This window comes from Ochotona princeps, chromosome 7 (assembly GCF_030435755.1).
Source record: "Ochotona princeps isolate mOchPri1 chromosome 7, mOchPri1.hap1, whole genome shotgun sequence".
Classification (NCBI taxonomy): Eukaryota; Metazoa; Chordata; class Mammalia; order Lagomorpha; family Ochotonidae; genus Ochotona; species Ochotona princeps.
Genome location: NC_080838.1, coordinates 30,558,665 through 30,573,710, shown reverse-complemented (window position 1 = coordinate 30,573,710; position 15,046 = coordinate 30,558,665). Strand labels below are relative to the sequence as shown.

Here is a 15,046-nt window from a genome sequence, read left to right as displayed (position 1 = left end):
AACTGAGAATCTGACCAGCTATTGCAAGAGAAACTGGGACACTGAGAAGCCCTTGTCTATATTCTGAATATTCCTCCAGGAGAAAGAGTGGCACTCCAAGCATCTTAGATATTATAGATTTCATAGGAATACAACAAAAATATTTCAGTGCTCACTTTATGTTGCTTACAAAATAAAAATAACAAGGATGACTTATTTCCACCAACTTTATTAAATAATGTTATTAACTAATCTACATAGACATTATATTTAACAATTCAATATAATAAATACTCTAGGATAAATAAGTAAAATCATTTTAGAGCCCTTAGGGCTTACAAAAAGAATCTTAAAAGATCCATTGTTATAATCTAAAGATTAATAGTTATAAAAGATGGCAAACAGTACATCCAAAAATAAATATAAATTTTAAATATTTAAATAAATAGTCTGATTTGTCTTGAACGGCAGGCACTTAATTATGAACCAGTGTTGAGATGATACTTTGACAAAAAGTGATCCATCTGTTCAGGAGTTCTACCACAGTGACTGTCTCATCATCACACTCAAATCTGGATGTCATTTCAGATCCCTGCGAGAGAAAAATGTTGTTTGTAATTCAAAGTAATTTACCTTATATATAATTACTCTTAAAGTCTTATAGCTTGTGATCTTTATTTTTAAGCTCATTAAACATTAACGATCCACATTTTCTTAATCAAAATAATATACCAGAATTATCTTTCGTTATGATATAAGGAAAGTTATGTTAAGGCTGAGCTTCTCCTTAATTGTTATATCTCTTGTTAGTGGACACAAGATTTGTTTTTCTTCTTTGAGTGAAAATACTTAAAAACAGTTAAAGGAAAATATTTTATTAAATGCCTCATGTGAAAAAAAGGTGTTTGATTTTTTTTCTCCAGGTTTGTATTTATGTATGTTAAACATACGAAGTGATATGTACATTATGTTTTCTTCCTTCTTAAATCTTAAGAGACTCCTATTTCTCTACATAAGTGGATCTTCTCAGATTTCCCCCAAACCAGGATAGAGCTACCTCACAGTAAGGACAAGCTTCTGTTTGGGAAAAATCTATGTCGAGAATATCTCATGCCTCACAAATATTCATACTCACATAGCATACCCTCGCATCAATAAAGATCTAACCAAAAAACCTTCTCAATTAAATTGCTACCCTGAAAGAAACTATTTCAGTTATACCTCTACTAAGCCAAGAAAGAAATTCTGGTTTTTTTTTTTTAAAACAGAACTGGATTTATACTGGGATATAAGAGGGAGATTTTTCTAATTTGAATTCCTGCCCTAGGAATAGAAACCAAGTAAGTTGGGGTATTCCCTTTAAATAAGAGGGTACTTCAGAAAGTTCATAGAAAAAAGTGAATTCATGGATATGTTTCTTTTTGTGAAAAAAATAATGAAACCTCTACAACTTTTTTCATTTTAATTCATTTCCATGAACTTGTGAAGACAGTTAATGAATATTTCCTTTAAGGAAATGTTACATAATGATTAAATACTGTAATCTTGAGTTTCTTTCACATTTTGAAATGCATCTGGTTTTTTAAATAATACTCTGATTTTGACCTAGTTTTAAATTTGTATTAAGAGTTGAAAGTAGATTTTCTGATACTGGTGAATGATTTTAGAACAAATCTCTTAGCAATAATTAAGAAGCTGAATATGTCAATGGCTGGATGACATGGATCTCACTAATTCTGCATATAGATAAATAACATATATATAAGCATATATAAACTTAAATTTGTAAATATATGTTAAAATATAAGCTTGAACAATCCACTAATAAAGTAACCTTATTTGGAAATCACTAGACTTGCATATTTTTAGAAGCTTGATTCTACTGTAATGAAAATTAGACTGCTTATTCAGGATACTTACTGACTAATGCAGATACTATGGCAGATAGAATGAGAACAGAGAATTATGGATCCTTTCCTTATCACTTGAGAGGTGATTCATATTTCCTGTGCATTTATACTTAAACTAGCCTCTAAAGAAGAATTTAATTCTAATACATGGTCTTTTTACTGGCTGCCAATTTTCAGAAACAGTTCTTTTAAGTTTAGTTCTTTCAACTAATGGTAGGATAACATCATTGGAAAAGTTCCTCAGGTTATCAGTGTTAGCTGTTATGGTAGATGAAATGAAAGAACTGAGAAATATGTAATGAAATCTTTCTTTGAAATTCAATTCAGTGCTTTTTAACTCCTAATTCTATATTAATGTGAGAGATGTTGAACTGTGGGAACTGAGGCTTGTCTCTGTGTACATGTTCAATGGAAATCTTCCATCTCATACTTCCCAGGCCTGTATGTATTCATGTTTACAGAGGACTAAAAGTGTTGGCTCTTTAAATACATGGATACCTCACAAATACCAAAAAGTATGATAACATTATAAAATGCAGTACTTTTCCCTTTTACTTATTTTACTTCTAAGAGAGCAAATAAAGTAATGCCTTACTTTTAGTTTCAGAACTGTCACATTGATGTTGCTGATTAATTCTCTAATATTTCTCAAATGAGAGTTTTTGCTTTGATCTAAGCTAAGCACTTCTTCCAGAGGTTTGAGTTCTTCTTCTAGACACTGAAGATGTTCCAGTTCTGTGACCTGAAATGATAATAAAAATAATTATCAGCCACCATTTCCCTTATACAAAAAACCCAAACCAGAAAATCTCCAATTTATATTATTAAAAGATGTAGCTTGTAGCTTTTCCCATTCTCCCTTTTGTCAGTATTGTTAAGATTGATCAATACAGTTTACATTTAAAAATTGGAAGAACTAGGGTTCAAGTACCTATGTCCAATATTAACCGTGAGTTAACAGCTAAAGTGTCACTAGATCAACAACTTGGCATTATAAAAAGTCAACATTCCCACACCAGATGCACAGGCTAAGTAGTTTTCCAACCTGCATGAAAATCATTAGGGCCACAGCAGTCAGAATATGAAACAGTAGAAATCACATAGTATGATCCTAGTATTTAATTATCTAGGAGCTGAGAATCACAGAGTGTTAAGGGACAGAAGTCCTTGGGTGCCATTTATCACAGTTCCAGCATTGTACAGCAGGGATAGTAATAACATGCAGTTATGACACTTAATACAGCCTAGAACAAGGCAGATTGAGCTACAGCTGAGTTTTCACTTTTTTATAATAACTATAATAACTAAGATAAATTTTAAAAATTATTTGTCCCAACCAAATAAAAGGCCAGAATATCTGAAGGATTTTTGGATAGACCTCCTTATATACCTTTCTATCCACAATACTTCATTCTTACATGATTCATAAATGTTTGTTCCTAAATAAGCCCATGAAGCTTCACAGCCACCTTCTGATGTAGACAGGGAGGTGCTGTTATCCCCATTTTACAAATAAGCGAAATCTCAGAATGTGTGACTTTCCTGAGGTCACATAAATAGTAAAGAACAGGATTCAGTTAGTTTTCATTATACCGTTAACACAGCATCTGTTGCACTAAATGTTTTTATTTCTTTGTAGGCAGGGAATGGTGGTTAAAGAATTAAATGTATCTCATTACTTTTGGTTTCAAATATAGTTTGACTTGTCATTTAGAAACTTAGATTTCAAAGAATTATACTGCTATCCAAATTAGGGATATCATTTCATGGTATCTCTCCAATAATCTTAGAGGGAAAAGTAGGACAGACCAACACATACACCTCTTTTAATATGTCCATCTCCTGTCTTTCAACCAACTGCTACAATTTCTGTAGAGTCAGGGCTTAAGTTCTTGGCATGAACAATTTGGAACTATTTCCTTCAGAAAACACACTGAGATTAGCAGTTGTATGACTGTAATTAAACTAGAGGAGCATCAGTAAGCTGTTTTTTATCTTTCAAAAGAGTAGCTTGAAGCAGTTTCCTAAGTCAGTAAAAGTTGCTCAACAGATTGTCTCCTTAAATCATATTTTCTTCTGGGTGCGACTGGATTTAGACCTAGGTCAAGCTTTCTTTGAGTCCATAGTTTTGCCCATATTCTGTTGACTAGCCCAATTTGGGGGAAACTTGATATTGTAGTTCAAGCAGATTGAATAATTTCTGCTTATCATTCTAACCATCTGAATCCTCTGAACAAACAAATGAAATTTTTAATCTTATAAAATAAGTCATATAGCATTGTAAGTCTTTAGTTCTGCTGGTAAAAAGGCATGCATATTCAAAATCTTACTTGATACCTCCCAGTGAGAATTTTATCTTACTAGCTTTAAAACTGTCTTTATCTTCCTAGTTTTAAACTACTAGCTCATGTTTGTATATTTACCACATGCTAAATACTGTTCTAAATGTTTTAGGTGAATTTTTGCATCAATTCATTAATGTAAAACTATGTAAAATACACACAAGTATTTTTCGTGTAAGTGTGTAAGAAACAGAGTGACAAAGACAGTAGATAAAACCCAGGGTCACAAAAGCTAGGACAGGTGAGATCTGTGATTGCACTTCAGGTGTTCTGCTCCCAAAGTGTCTGTGCTATTAATTACTGTGCTGTACTGCCTCTCAAAGACAGATTATTGGACATCTTTTCTAAAACAAGAATATTTTAAAGAGGACTCCTCTCAAATCAATATCAACATTTTGCATTCTAAAATGGTATAACCAAATATCTCTAGAGTTTTACATCGTTAAATAAAAAGTAAACAATCTTTTAAAACTGCGTAGCAAAATGAGCATGTTATCCTTATATTTTGTTTCTACACCCTCCCTCAAAACACACACACATATGTAAATATAAGTAAAGCCATTTAAATACAAGCTCCTTAATCAGATTTTAAAATATATATATGCTGAAGTTACTTGTTCTTTTTCTCAAGTAAGGTGCTACAAATTGGTTTTACTAAAACATAAATGAAACATCAAAACTTGGGCTTACCTTTTTAGGCATATAAAATTTAAATGTTAGCATCCTTGAAAGTTTGGAATTCTTGTAATCCTAAGAAAGCATAACATACTGTTATTAAAAGCTAAAATCCATATAGAAAAATGTAGAAATCTTAGAAAAGGAATGTACTTACATTAACTCCTTTCAAAAGCACCTGTAAATCCAGCAGTAGTTGACCGAGTTGTTCCTGTGTTTCCTTTGTAGAACTTGAAGTAGGTGCACTGTTTGTGAGGAGTACAAGAGTTAGTGCAATGCAAGACAAAAGTTGCACCTTTAACATTGTGGCAAGAGTTGAGGTTACTGTGAGTAGTGATTACAGAGTGTGATAGGAAGCTCTTAAGCAAGAGAAGCATTTTATACTGCTAATTCTGGAAAAATATCATGGGGGTGTCAAAATGTTTTACATATTACACATATTTTCAAAGGCTCTACCTGTGTGGCAAAAAGTATTACCTTTATTTTTCCTCCTCTGATGACTCTTTGGAATTTCTTTAAACCCCCATATACTGACTGGATGGATGTAGGTGAAATCCCTCTTGGTTACATTAGCCCACACTTGGTGGCAGTTCTAATTCATGCAACTAACGCCTTCTGTATGAAACAGTTTTTCCTCCTTTAAGGGGGTGGAGATACAAAAGTAACTCATGAAAATTTTCTCTTTGTCATAAAACTGTGATGACATGTGAGCTGTGTGTTGTGGATAAGAGTAAGAGTAAATAGATAAAAAGAATAATTTTTTAGATTTGTTGATGAAACAGGAAGAATATTGGTTTCCTGTTTCAGGATGGCTTTAACCTTTTTATCTACACATGAACTAATTGCATATAATGCTATCGATGACTTCTTATACTAGCAGTCAAATACTAGGGTTAGAATGCGTAAACCACTGTTGAACTTGAGGTACTACTTTGTTTAAATGTGAACACATTTATATATCTGTTTAGACTTCGTGGCAACTTTTGTACTTTTTGTTAAAGTTATATTGTTTAACATGCGCAGAAACATGCTTCTGAGCCTGCTATGCTGGCTTACGATAGACTTTTTGTCACATGCAGAAAAAATTCCACGTTTCTAGTTTTCTCTTTAAAAAAAATTTTTTTTTTATTTATTTTCATTGGAAAGGCCGATTTACAGAGAGAAGGAAACACAGAGAAAGATCTTCCATCTGCTGGTTTACTTCGCAAATGCAATAGTGAGCTGAGCTGGCCAGGAGTCAAGAGTTTCTTCCAGGTGCAGGGTCCTAATTACTTGGGCCAATCTCCATTGCTTTCCCAGGCCACAGGAAGGGAGCTGGATGGGAAGTGGAGCAGCTGGCTGCCATAAAGGATACTGCACTTAGAGGTGGAGGATTAGCCAGTTGAGCTATTGCATTGGCCCCATATTTGTAGTTTGTTTTTGTTTTGTTTGTTTGTTTTGGCTCCTGAATATATTCTGAATTATCCTCTAAAGCAGCTGTTACCTTGGTTATAATAATAGTATTTATAAACTGTGTCTAGATCCATACTTTTTTAATTGAAAAACTGTGTATATGTTAATTTGTCTTCAATATTACCTGCCAACTCACTGAATGATAGAGATACATGTCTCTGTTTGAAACTTGGGAGAATAGTGAAGATCCTTTCTCAGAATGCCTCCATTTTTGCTGTATTTTTCAGTTTTCATCTAGTCAAGCACCAGTTTTTCCCTCAGGTACATGGAAAAGAAAGCAACAGAAAAATGTGCATGCACAAGGTTGTATTTAAGCTTTTCAACAAACCTGTGAACCCATGATTTCCTTCATGCATACTAGATAACTAAGACTTCTAGATTTCAGATAATTTAATATAGATCAGTAAGAGATAGAATGAGACTTTGAAACCAGAATGCTCTGACTTCAAAATCTACTCTTACTCTTTACATTCTTTCTCAGAGAACCTGGGGAAAGACCTAGGTTCAAGGTGATTGCTCCCTCAATGGAAGAGGATGGGTAGGCAAGACAGAGTAAGCATTCTAAAATGTAGTCTCTTTCAAAGAACACAGAAAAATGATTCAGTAATTCTCTCTGTGTTCAGCAATATGCTGAAGAATGTAAAGCATCTTCATGGAATTTAAACATAAGCTATAGTTCCTCAGGTGCAAGGAAAAAAAAATGGAAGGAAAGGGAAAATTAGGGACAAATCTCATGATCTTTTTTTGTTGTTACTAAAAAATGCAAAGCATCTCTCTGTACCTTTCAAATCAAAACCACAACATTAGCATACTGTAAGGGGGAGGCTATTTAGTGATGTGTGTGTCAAGTGTAGTATAATCCTCTAGCTTTTCTGAACACTTTCAGTATCTCATCCCAGCGTTGTCAGCTCAGGCCTTTCCCCTTCCAGAATGGAAGAATTCAAGCCTACACGTTTTCCTGTGCGGGGGCTTTTCCAATGAGCTCTTTGATGTTTCTACAGTCTTGGTATTTTTATTTCTCCTGCTATTTCCGTTTGAAAATGGAGCATTTCTGGAACCTTACAGAAAACTGAGTTCCTGGGCCCCTTGCTTTTCCCTATATTAACTGACAGATACCATTACAGAAGTTGGCTTCATAAGTTTGTTTTTGAATTTGCAGCAGAGAAAGCTGCCAGCTCTGTGGCACACTTTCCTTTTTTAACATGTCTGACACATCAGCTGGCTTTTCTGGGCTCTCAAGGTCATAACAGTAGCAGTTAACTACTAACTACCACATTTGTCACACCCTTTACTTCTTCTTTTGCCATGCAAAATTTTGCCATTCAGCATAAAGCTATTTTAGTTACTTAGCATTGTTTGTGACTCAGCCTCTTAGAAGCAGATAGACCAGGTTCTTGAAAAGACCTGCCAGAAAAGCTGGTCTCCCAATTGCACAAATATGTGCTGTGCTGCATTTATCAAAATTCACTTTCAAGGACTCTGCTTCCCCCAACAATTTCTTCTTTCTGATCATCTGTCTTAGTTTAGCCAAGAGCTTGATAAACCTGTGTGTGTTAATGCATATCCTCTCAATTTCTTTAAAGGGCTCTTGATTTTCAAGACTCAGTTGCACCCTTTGAAGTTAGGAAGCATTCTCTGCTCTTTGTAACATCCAGCTTTAGGATTTCTAAGAACTTAGGGGAGCTAAATTCACACAGTAGCTATATAAGCTTGGTTTAATCTCCTCTTGAAGCCTTTTAAAAGCGCTGAGGAAATGTTTTCTAACATTTCTTCCATATGTGAAGTAGGGACTTGATTGGATCCCCTGTAGATTAAAGCCACACTGTGCCTTTTAGGAATACAATATTCTATGGCTGATGTGGACATAGTACTATAGGAATCATCTTCATTGGCAGCCAAGATATACGTACTATTTATATATAATGAGAATGGGAATAAATGTATGTAAATATGAGAATTTGTAACAAGTCACACAGCAGTTATTACAAGCAGAATGCAATAATCTTCTGACAATGTTAGTAATAGATTTTCAAAACACTTTAAATTTATAAAGCACTTTCTATTTCATTTACCTCATATCACATCTTATTTCATTTTGCTGTTAAAAAAAAAAGAAAACCTACTTTGCTTCTTACATTATGATTCTGTAAAGCTTATAAATATGCATCTCATTTTCTTTAGGATCAAGCTATTCCCACAGATTTAGGTGAGCAACCCTGGATCCCTCAGCAGATATTATCAGGGTTCCCAGACATTTTCACCCCTTATGCCAAAGTTGTTTACAGACCAATCACCATGGGCTTTTTTCTTCCTTCTTTTTGGTAAATTTGGAAACCATGTTAGATGTTTTCAGTACAATGAATGTCCTTATAATTTTGTTATTCTGAGTATGAGTATGGGCTTCAGGAGGTAGCATCATGAAAAACCTTCAAAAGTGAACATACATTCCATTGAGATTCAAATACAGCAACTATAAGTAGCTTGATTCCTTCATGGACCAGGGAGATGACAAAATCTTTTTTATTGTTATTATAATCCCAATGTCAAATATACAGAGAGGAGAAGAGACAGAGAGGAAGATCTTTTGTCCATTGATTCACTCCTCAACTGGCCGCAATGGCCGGAACTGGGCTGATCCAAACCTAGGAGCCAGGAACTTTTCCAGGTCTCCCATGCGGGTGCAGGGTCCCAAGACTTCGGGCTGTCCCAGGCCACAAGCAGGGAGCTGGATGGGAAGTGGAGCTGCAGGGATTAGAACCAGTGTGCATATGGGAAGCCTGCGCATTCAAGGCTAGGACTTTAGCCGCCAGGCCACGCCGCCAGGCCCTGTGTATTACTTTTTTTAAAAAGATTTATTTATTTTTATTGGAAAGTCAGATATACAGAGAGGAAGAGAGACAGAGAGGCATATCTTCTGTCTGATGATTCACTCCCCAAATGACTTTAGCAGCTAGATTACCATGCTGGGCTCGACGAAATCTTTTGAATAAAGCAAGAAGAAAAAATAATAATTTTTGGTCCCAGCACAGTGGCCTAGTTGCTAAAGTCCTCCCCTTGCACATGCCAGGATCCCATATGGGTGCTAGTTCTAGTCCAGGCTGCCCTGCTTCCCGTCCAGCTCCCTGCTTATGGTCTGGAAAAGCAGTCCAGGATGGCCCAAAGCCTTGGGACCCTGTACCTACATGGAAGACCTGGAAGAAGCTCCTGCTCCTGGCTTCAGATTGGCACAGCTCCAGCCATTGTGGTCACTTGGTGAATGAATCATTGGACGGAATATCTTCCTCTCTATCTCTCCTCCTTTTTCTATATATCTGAATTTACAATAAAAATAAATAAATCTTAAAAAAATAATGATTCTTCAGAATATTAATTCTTTTTCAAGCAAGGGATTGTTGTTTGACTTAAAAGGATCTATTAACGTAGGGACAATCTAGTAGATAAAAAAATTGAATAGAGCCGCTAGGCCACGCCGCCGGGCCCCACCTTGAATGCCCCGGGATCCCATATGGGCGCCGGTTCTAATCCCGGCAGCTCCACTTCCCAGCCAGCTCCCTGCTTGTGGCCTGGGAAAGCAGTCGAGGATGGCCCAAAGCATTGGGACACTGCACCCGCGTGGGAGACCCGGAGGAGGTTCCTGGTTCCCAGCTTTGGATTGGCGCTCACCAGCCCATTGCGGCTCACTTGGGGAGTAAATCATCGGATGGAAGATCTTCCTCTCTGTCTCTCCTCCTCTCTGCATATCTGACTTTGTAATGAAATAAATAAATGAATAAAGAGTAGAGGGCCTGGCGCCGTGGCCTAGTGGCTAAATTCCTTGCCTTGAACGTGCCGGGATCCCATATGGGCGCCGGTTCTAATCCTGGCAGCTCCACTTCCCACCCAGCTCCTTGCCTGTGGCCTGGGAAAGCCATACTGTCTAAGGCAGAGGCCAGGACAAGTGAGGGACTGAGACAAGCTGAGTCAGAGCAACTACTGGCAGGCGCATGATCTACGGCTAGGAACAGGCCCAGCTGGGGAGGTAAGGGGACACCTTAACTGGGTTGAGGTTCCCACCAAGGGGCGCGTGTGCTGGAATGGGGGCTGCATTCTATCTAGGAAATAGTTGCAATATCCCGAGGCACTAATGTGGGCTGGGATTGGAAGCACCAGGCCAGGCCAGACCCCAGCATCATCTGGTGTCCTGGAGAACCAGGGTGGGTGTGGGACTGACTAGGCTGCGTCTCACTCCTCTTCTGAGTCATGTGTGAGCTGTATGTAGGTATGGACGAGCCATGGCTGGGCTGAAACATACAACAACAAGAACCAGATTGGGGTGAAAGCCAGCCAGGAAAAGCCACTGTTCCTGCTAGGACATGAGGTGAACTGAGTAGGGCTGGCTCATGGACCCCCTGGTATGCGCAAAATCTGGCATTGGGAGAGGTTCTGATGGAGGAGCCTGGGCAACTCCTCTGGCAGGACACAGTCCCTGCAGGTAAGCGCAAGAAGCATGATAGGAAACAGCTCAGAATAGGCCATGGAAAGTTTCCCACTGGCATACATTTGGCATGGGTCAGGGGCAGACCAAGCTGAATCAGTTCATGTCATCCACTGGCAACTCCGAACACCAGAACAGAGTGTGGGTTGAGCCGGGTTTGGTCGCGACAAAACCAGTACACATTATAGAATGCCAGGGTGAGGTTGCCTGTACTGGATTTGACTGCAGCACCCAACCAGCACACGTGAGATCCAGGAAGGGAGGGGCAGAACCGGCAGGGGGATTAAGGGGCTGGTCCCCTCGCTGGACAGCTACTCCCACTGGAGAGCGTGGGCTGGGATGAGGATAGACCAGACTAAGCAAGGCTGCAACACCTGTGCCCTGCATGTGGACTAGATCAGGGAAAAGCCAGGCTGGGCTGATTATTCCTGCTGGTGCAAGCATAAATTAGAGTGGGTGAGGGATGTTTGGGCTTAGCCACAGCATCAGCTGGCAGAAGCTGTCACTAGGGACTAATTCTGTCAAGTCAAATCACAGAACCACCTAAAGAGTGCATAAACCGGGACTGAGAGAGACCTGGGAGGGAAATAGTGGGTTCACCCCTCTTGGGTCACTAGTCCCGCGGGAGGGCATGAAAACTAGGACGGGGGCTGGGGTGGCTAGACAGAGAGGCACGCAACAACATCCGTGAGGGCTGGAGAGTTGAGTTGGTTAGATGGAACTAAGCTTTAATACCCACTGACAAGTACAAGAGCCAAATGGGATGTGGGACAGACTGGACTAGTCTGCTATACATACTGGCAAAGCAGGGTAGGGGGCGGGCCTGGTGGGGATTATTGTGGGTCGCCCCGACTAGGCTGCAGCTCTCACTGGTTGATGTAAGGGCCGAGTATGTGCTGTGCAGAACCAGGCTTGACTGCAACACCCATTGGTTCCAGTGCAAGTCAGGACTGAAAACAGAACCAACCCAGCAATTGAAACCACCAGCTGATCGTGGTGATGAACTGTGCTGGGCCCTGTGCTTGCTAGAACATGCAAGAATCTGGTCTGGGAATACCTCAGAGTTTCTTTGGAGATCTCCCCAATTGAACTGCTGGACTCAGAACCCTAGCCAAGAAAAGACTGAGAACAGAGCAAGTCAATCAACCATCTCAGCTATATGTTGACATCGAAATACTGGGCAAATGAAGACTCTATGATGGACTGTGTCAATCAGTGGACGACCTCATCAAGCGAAATTGGCAGCGATTCATAACTGGAGAACTATTAAAACCATTTGAGGGCCTGGCAGCATGGCCTAGCGGCTAAAGTCCTCGCCTTGAACACGCCGGGATCCCATATGGGCGCCGGTTCTAATCCTGGCAGCTCCACTTCCCATCTAGCTCCCTGCTTGTGGCCTGGGAAAGCAGTCGAGGATGGCCCAATGCATTGGGACACTGCACCCACGTGGGAGATCCGGAGGAGATTCCTGCTTCCCGGCATCGGATCGACGTGCATCAGCCCGTTGCAGCTCACTTGGGGAGTGAAACATCGGATGGAGGATCTTCCTCTCTGTCTCTCCTCCTCTCTGTATATCTGGATTTCCAATAATAATAAAATCTTTAAAAAAAAAAAAAACATTTGAGCAAGGATCTCAGAGCATGCCCCACATCAGGGACTTGGGGTGGGTGGGAAACCGGGTGGGGTTTCTCCCTCAATATCCCCCTTTACCTCGGATACATGATGGAAACAATATGGACATAATACTATTACCCACTTCCCTATACCCTCTGAACCTTTTTTTTTTTTTACCGTAATTAACTATGTAAAGATTGTCAACAACAATACAATAAAAAAAAAGAAAAAAAACAGTATCAAAATGTTTTGTAATATAAACTGTATTATTATGATTAAGGAGAATAAAATAAATGTGCCAGAATCTCAAAATATCTCCATTGTTAAGTAGTAGAAGATATTTCATGAATTTCAATGACTTCTGTTACTACTTAGCATTGCCTGACTAAATCCTAAATATTGAAGACATGGAAACAATTTTTTTTCTTTGAGTAGTAAATTAAAATACATCCTTAGTATTACAGCATTTTTCTCTGAGCACAAGCAGATAGGCCAAACATTTGATCATCACAGGCCCTGACTGGTACACTAAGCAGGAGAGAACTATGGTAGGAAAAGAGAACCAACATTAAAGGTGCAGATGGTGATCTATTTGTGTTTCACCATTGCAGTGTTTACTATTTTATCTTCTAAGTAAGTTGACCTTTTTTAAGAGATTTGAAAGACAGATACACAGGGAGGGGAGAGACAGAGAGAGCAAGTGAGAGAAATAGAGAGGCAGGGAAGGGGCCCAAGAAGCTGGAGTTGCCTTCTGATGCCTTCTCAGACACTTGAGCAGACAGCTGGATTAACAACTGAAGCTGCCAGGACTCAAACCATATGGAATCTGAACATCACAAAGTGGTGGCTAATCTACTGCACCACAACACTAGCCCCCAAATAAGCCAATATTTAATCACTGGGAGATTTAACCCAAAAGGTTGGATTTCAAGTTCTCATGAAAACTCCGAAGATGTTGCAGCACTGGCAGGTAGTCATTTGCTGAACCTGGAAATTTCATTACATTCCATAAATGCCCTAATATAGTGATTACATGTGCACTTAAAACTGACCACTTTGCTCATGTGTCTGAGTTTTCAGGCATCTGGATTTACGATCCAAAATTTTGAGGCAAGTCTAACCTGCCTTGTGACCTTCAGAAAAATGTTACATGTTTATAAGTCCAATTTATCTTTTATCATATTTGGCGAGCAATATCTGCCCTCTCTCTTTCTTACTCATTTTTTTTAAAAAAATAATGAAATAGCACTTTTAACTAAAAACTCCTATATGAATCACTTTGGTCTTTTCTGTGAAATCTGTAATGTCAGCCTGACCATTGGGCCAAGGAAGGTCTTTCTTTCCACTCTGTGGAAATATTATAATAATGATGATAAATAAATGAACATATGTATAATAGATGGGCCTTGATGTTTTCATATATGTACACATTTTAAATGATCACTGAAATCAGTTTAATAAATATATCCATCACCTCTCATAATTATAACCTTCTTTGTACGTGTGATAAGAACAATTAAGATCTACCCTCTTGGCAAATTTCAGGTATACAATAGAGTATCACCTCCTTTCCACCAGTGTTTACATTAAATCTCTGAATGTATTCATCTTGTATGACTGGGACTTTATTTCCTTAAACCTACATCTCCCCATTTTTCCCACCCTCCCACAACTCCTAACAGACAGCATCTAGGATATTCTTCCTGAAGTTTGACTACTTTAGATTCTGTGTCTAAGTATTTAGCATAATGTCCTCCAGATTCACATATGTTCTTACAAATGGTGGTATATCCTTCTTGTATAAAGCTGAATAATATTTCATTGTGTGTGTATGTATGTGGGGGTGCTTTAATAAATCCTTGAAAAATGTGATTGAACTAGTTTTATTTTAAAACTATGATTTCACAAAATTTTAACAACAAAATAAACATCTTTAAATTCTACTTTTCCAGTCTCTCTTTTTTTTTTAAGGTTTATTTGTCTTTATTGGAATGTCAGATATACAGAGAGGAGGAAACACAGAGGGAAAGACCTTCCATCCACTGATTAATTCCCCAGGTAGCTGAGCCAATCTGAAGCTGGGAGCCAGGAGCTTCTCCAGGTTTCCCACCAGGTTAGCCCCTAGACTGCTGCAGCAGGACCTTCACAGGATTTTTAAGTACCCGCTTACATCACGTTTTCTTTAGTCATTATTCCATTGATTATGGCTAATATTGAATAAAATTGAAATGAAGCTACCTTTTTAATAACTTAATTCAATTTCCTTTGGACATATGCTGTGAAGTGGGATTACTAGAGTATATGATAGTCTTCATTTTGATTTTTCCTTAAAGGCTGTCCCACGTTATATTTCCACCAATAATTACAAGTTTTCCAGTATATTATCATCCTAATCAACACTTATGTACTGTGTTTTTGATAGTAGCCATTCTAACAGGTGTGAGGTGGTATGTTATTGTGGTTTGCTTTTCTTTTTAGATTTATTTATCTGTGTACAAAGCAGCAAAATCATCTGTTGGTTCATTCCGCAAATGGCTGCATTAGACAGGGATAGGTCAGGCCAAAGCCAGGGACTTGGAAATTCATACAGGTTTCATACA

At 38.5% G+C, this 15,046-nt stretch overlaps 1 protein-coding gene across 1 annotated transcript; it reads right to left on the bottom strand.

Annotated features, from left to right (window-relative positions):
- Positions 1-215: 215 nt before the first annotated feature.
- On the bottom strand, positions 216-5,210 carry IL2 (interleukin 2). The gene is made up of 4 exons (XM_004594567.2): positions 5,064-5,210; positions 4,922-4,981; positions 2,485-2,631; positions 216-571 (listed from the first exon to the last, which is right to left on the bottom strand). Exons 1-4 carry the CDS (start codon positions 5,208-5,210, stop codon positions 455-457), a joined length of 471 nt encoding a protein of 156 aa, XP_004594624.2. The 3' UTR covers positions 216-454.
- Between the last annotated feature and the right edge of the window lie 9,836 nt (positions 5,211-15,046).

Coding starts and splice junctions, on each gene's coding strand:
- IL2 (XM_004594567.2), bottom strand. CDS start 5,210: ATGTTAAAGGTGCAACTTTTGTCTTGCATTGCACTAACTCTTGTACTC. Junction 2,632..4,921: donor AATTTTATATGCCTAAAAAG/GTAAGCCCAAGT, acceptor TTATCATTTCAG/GTCACAGAACTGGAACATCT. Junction 572..2,484: donor TGACAGTTCTGAAACTAAAA/GTAAGGCATTAC, acceptor TTTCTCTCGCAG/GGATCTGAAATGACATCCAG.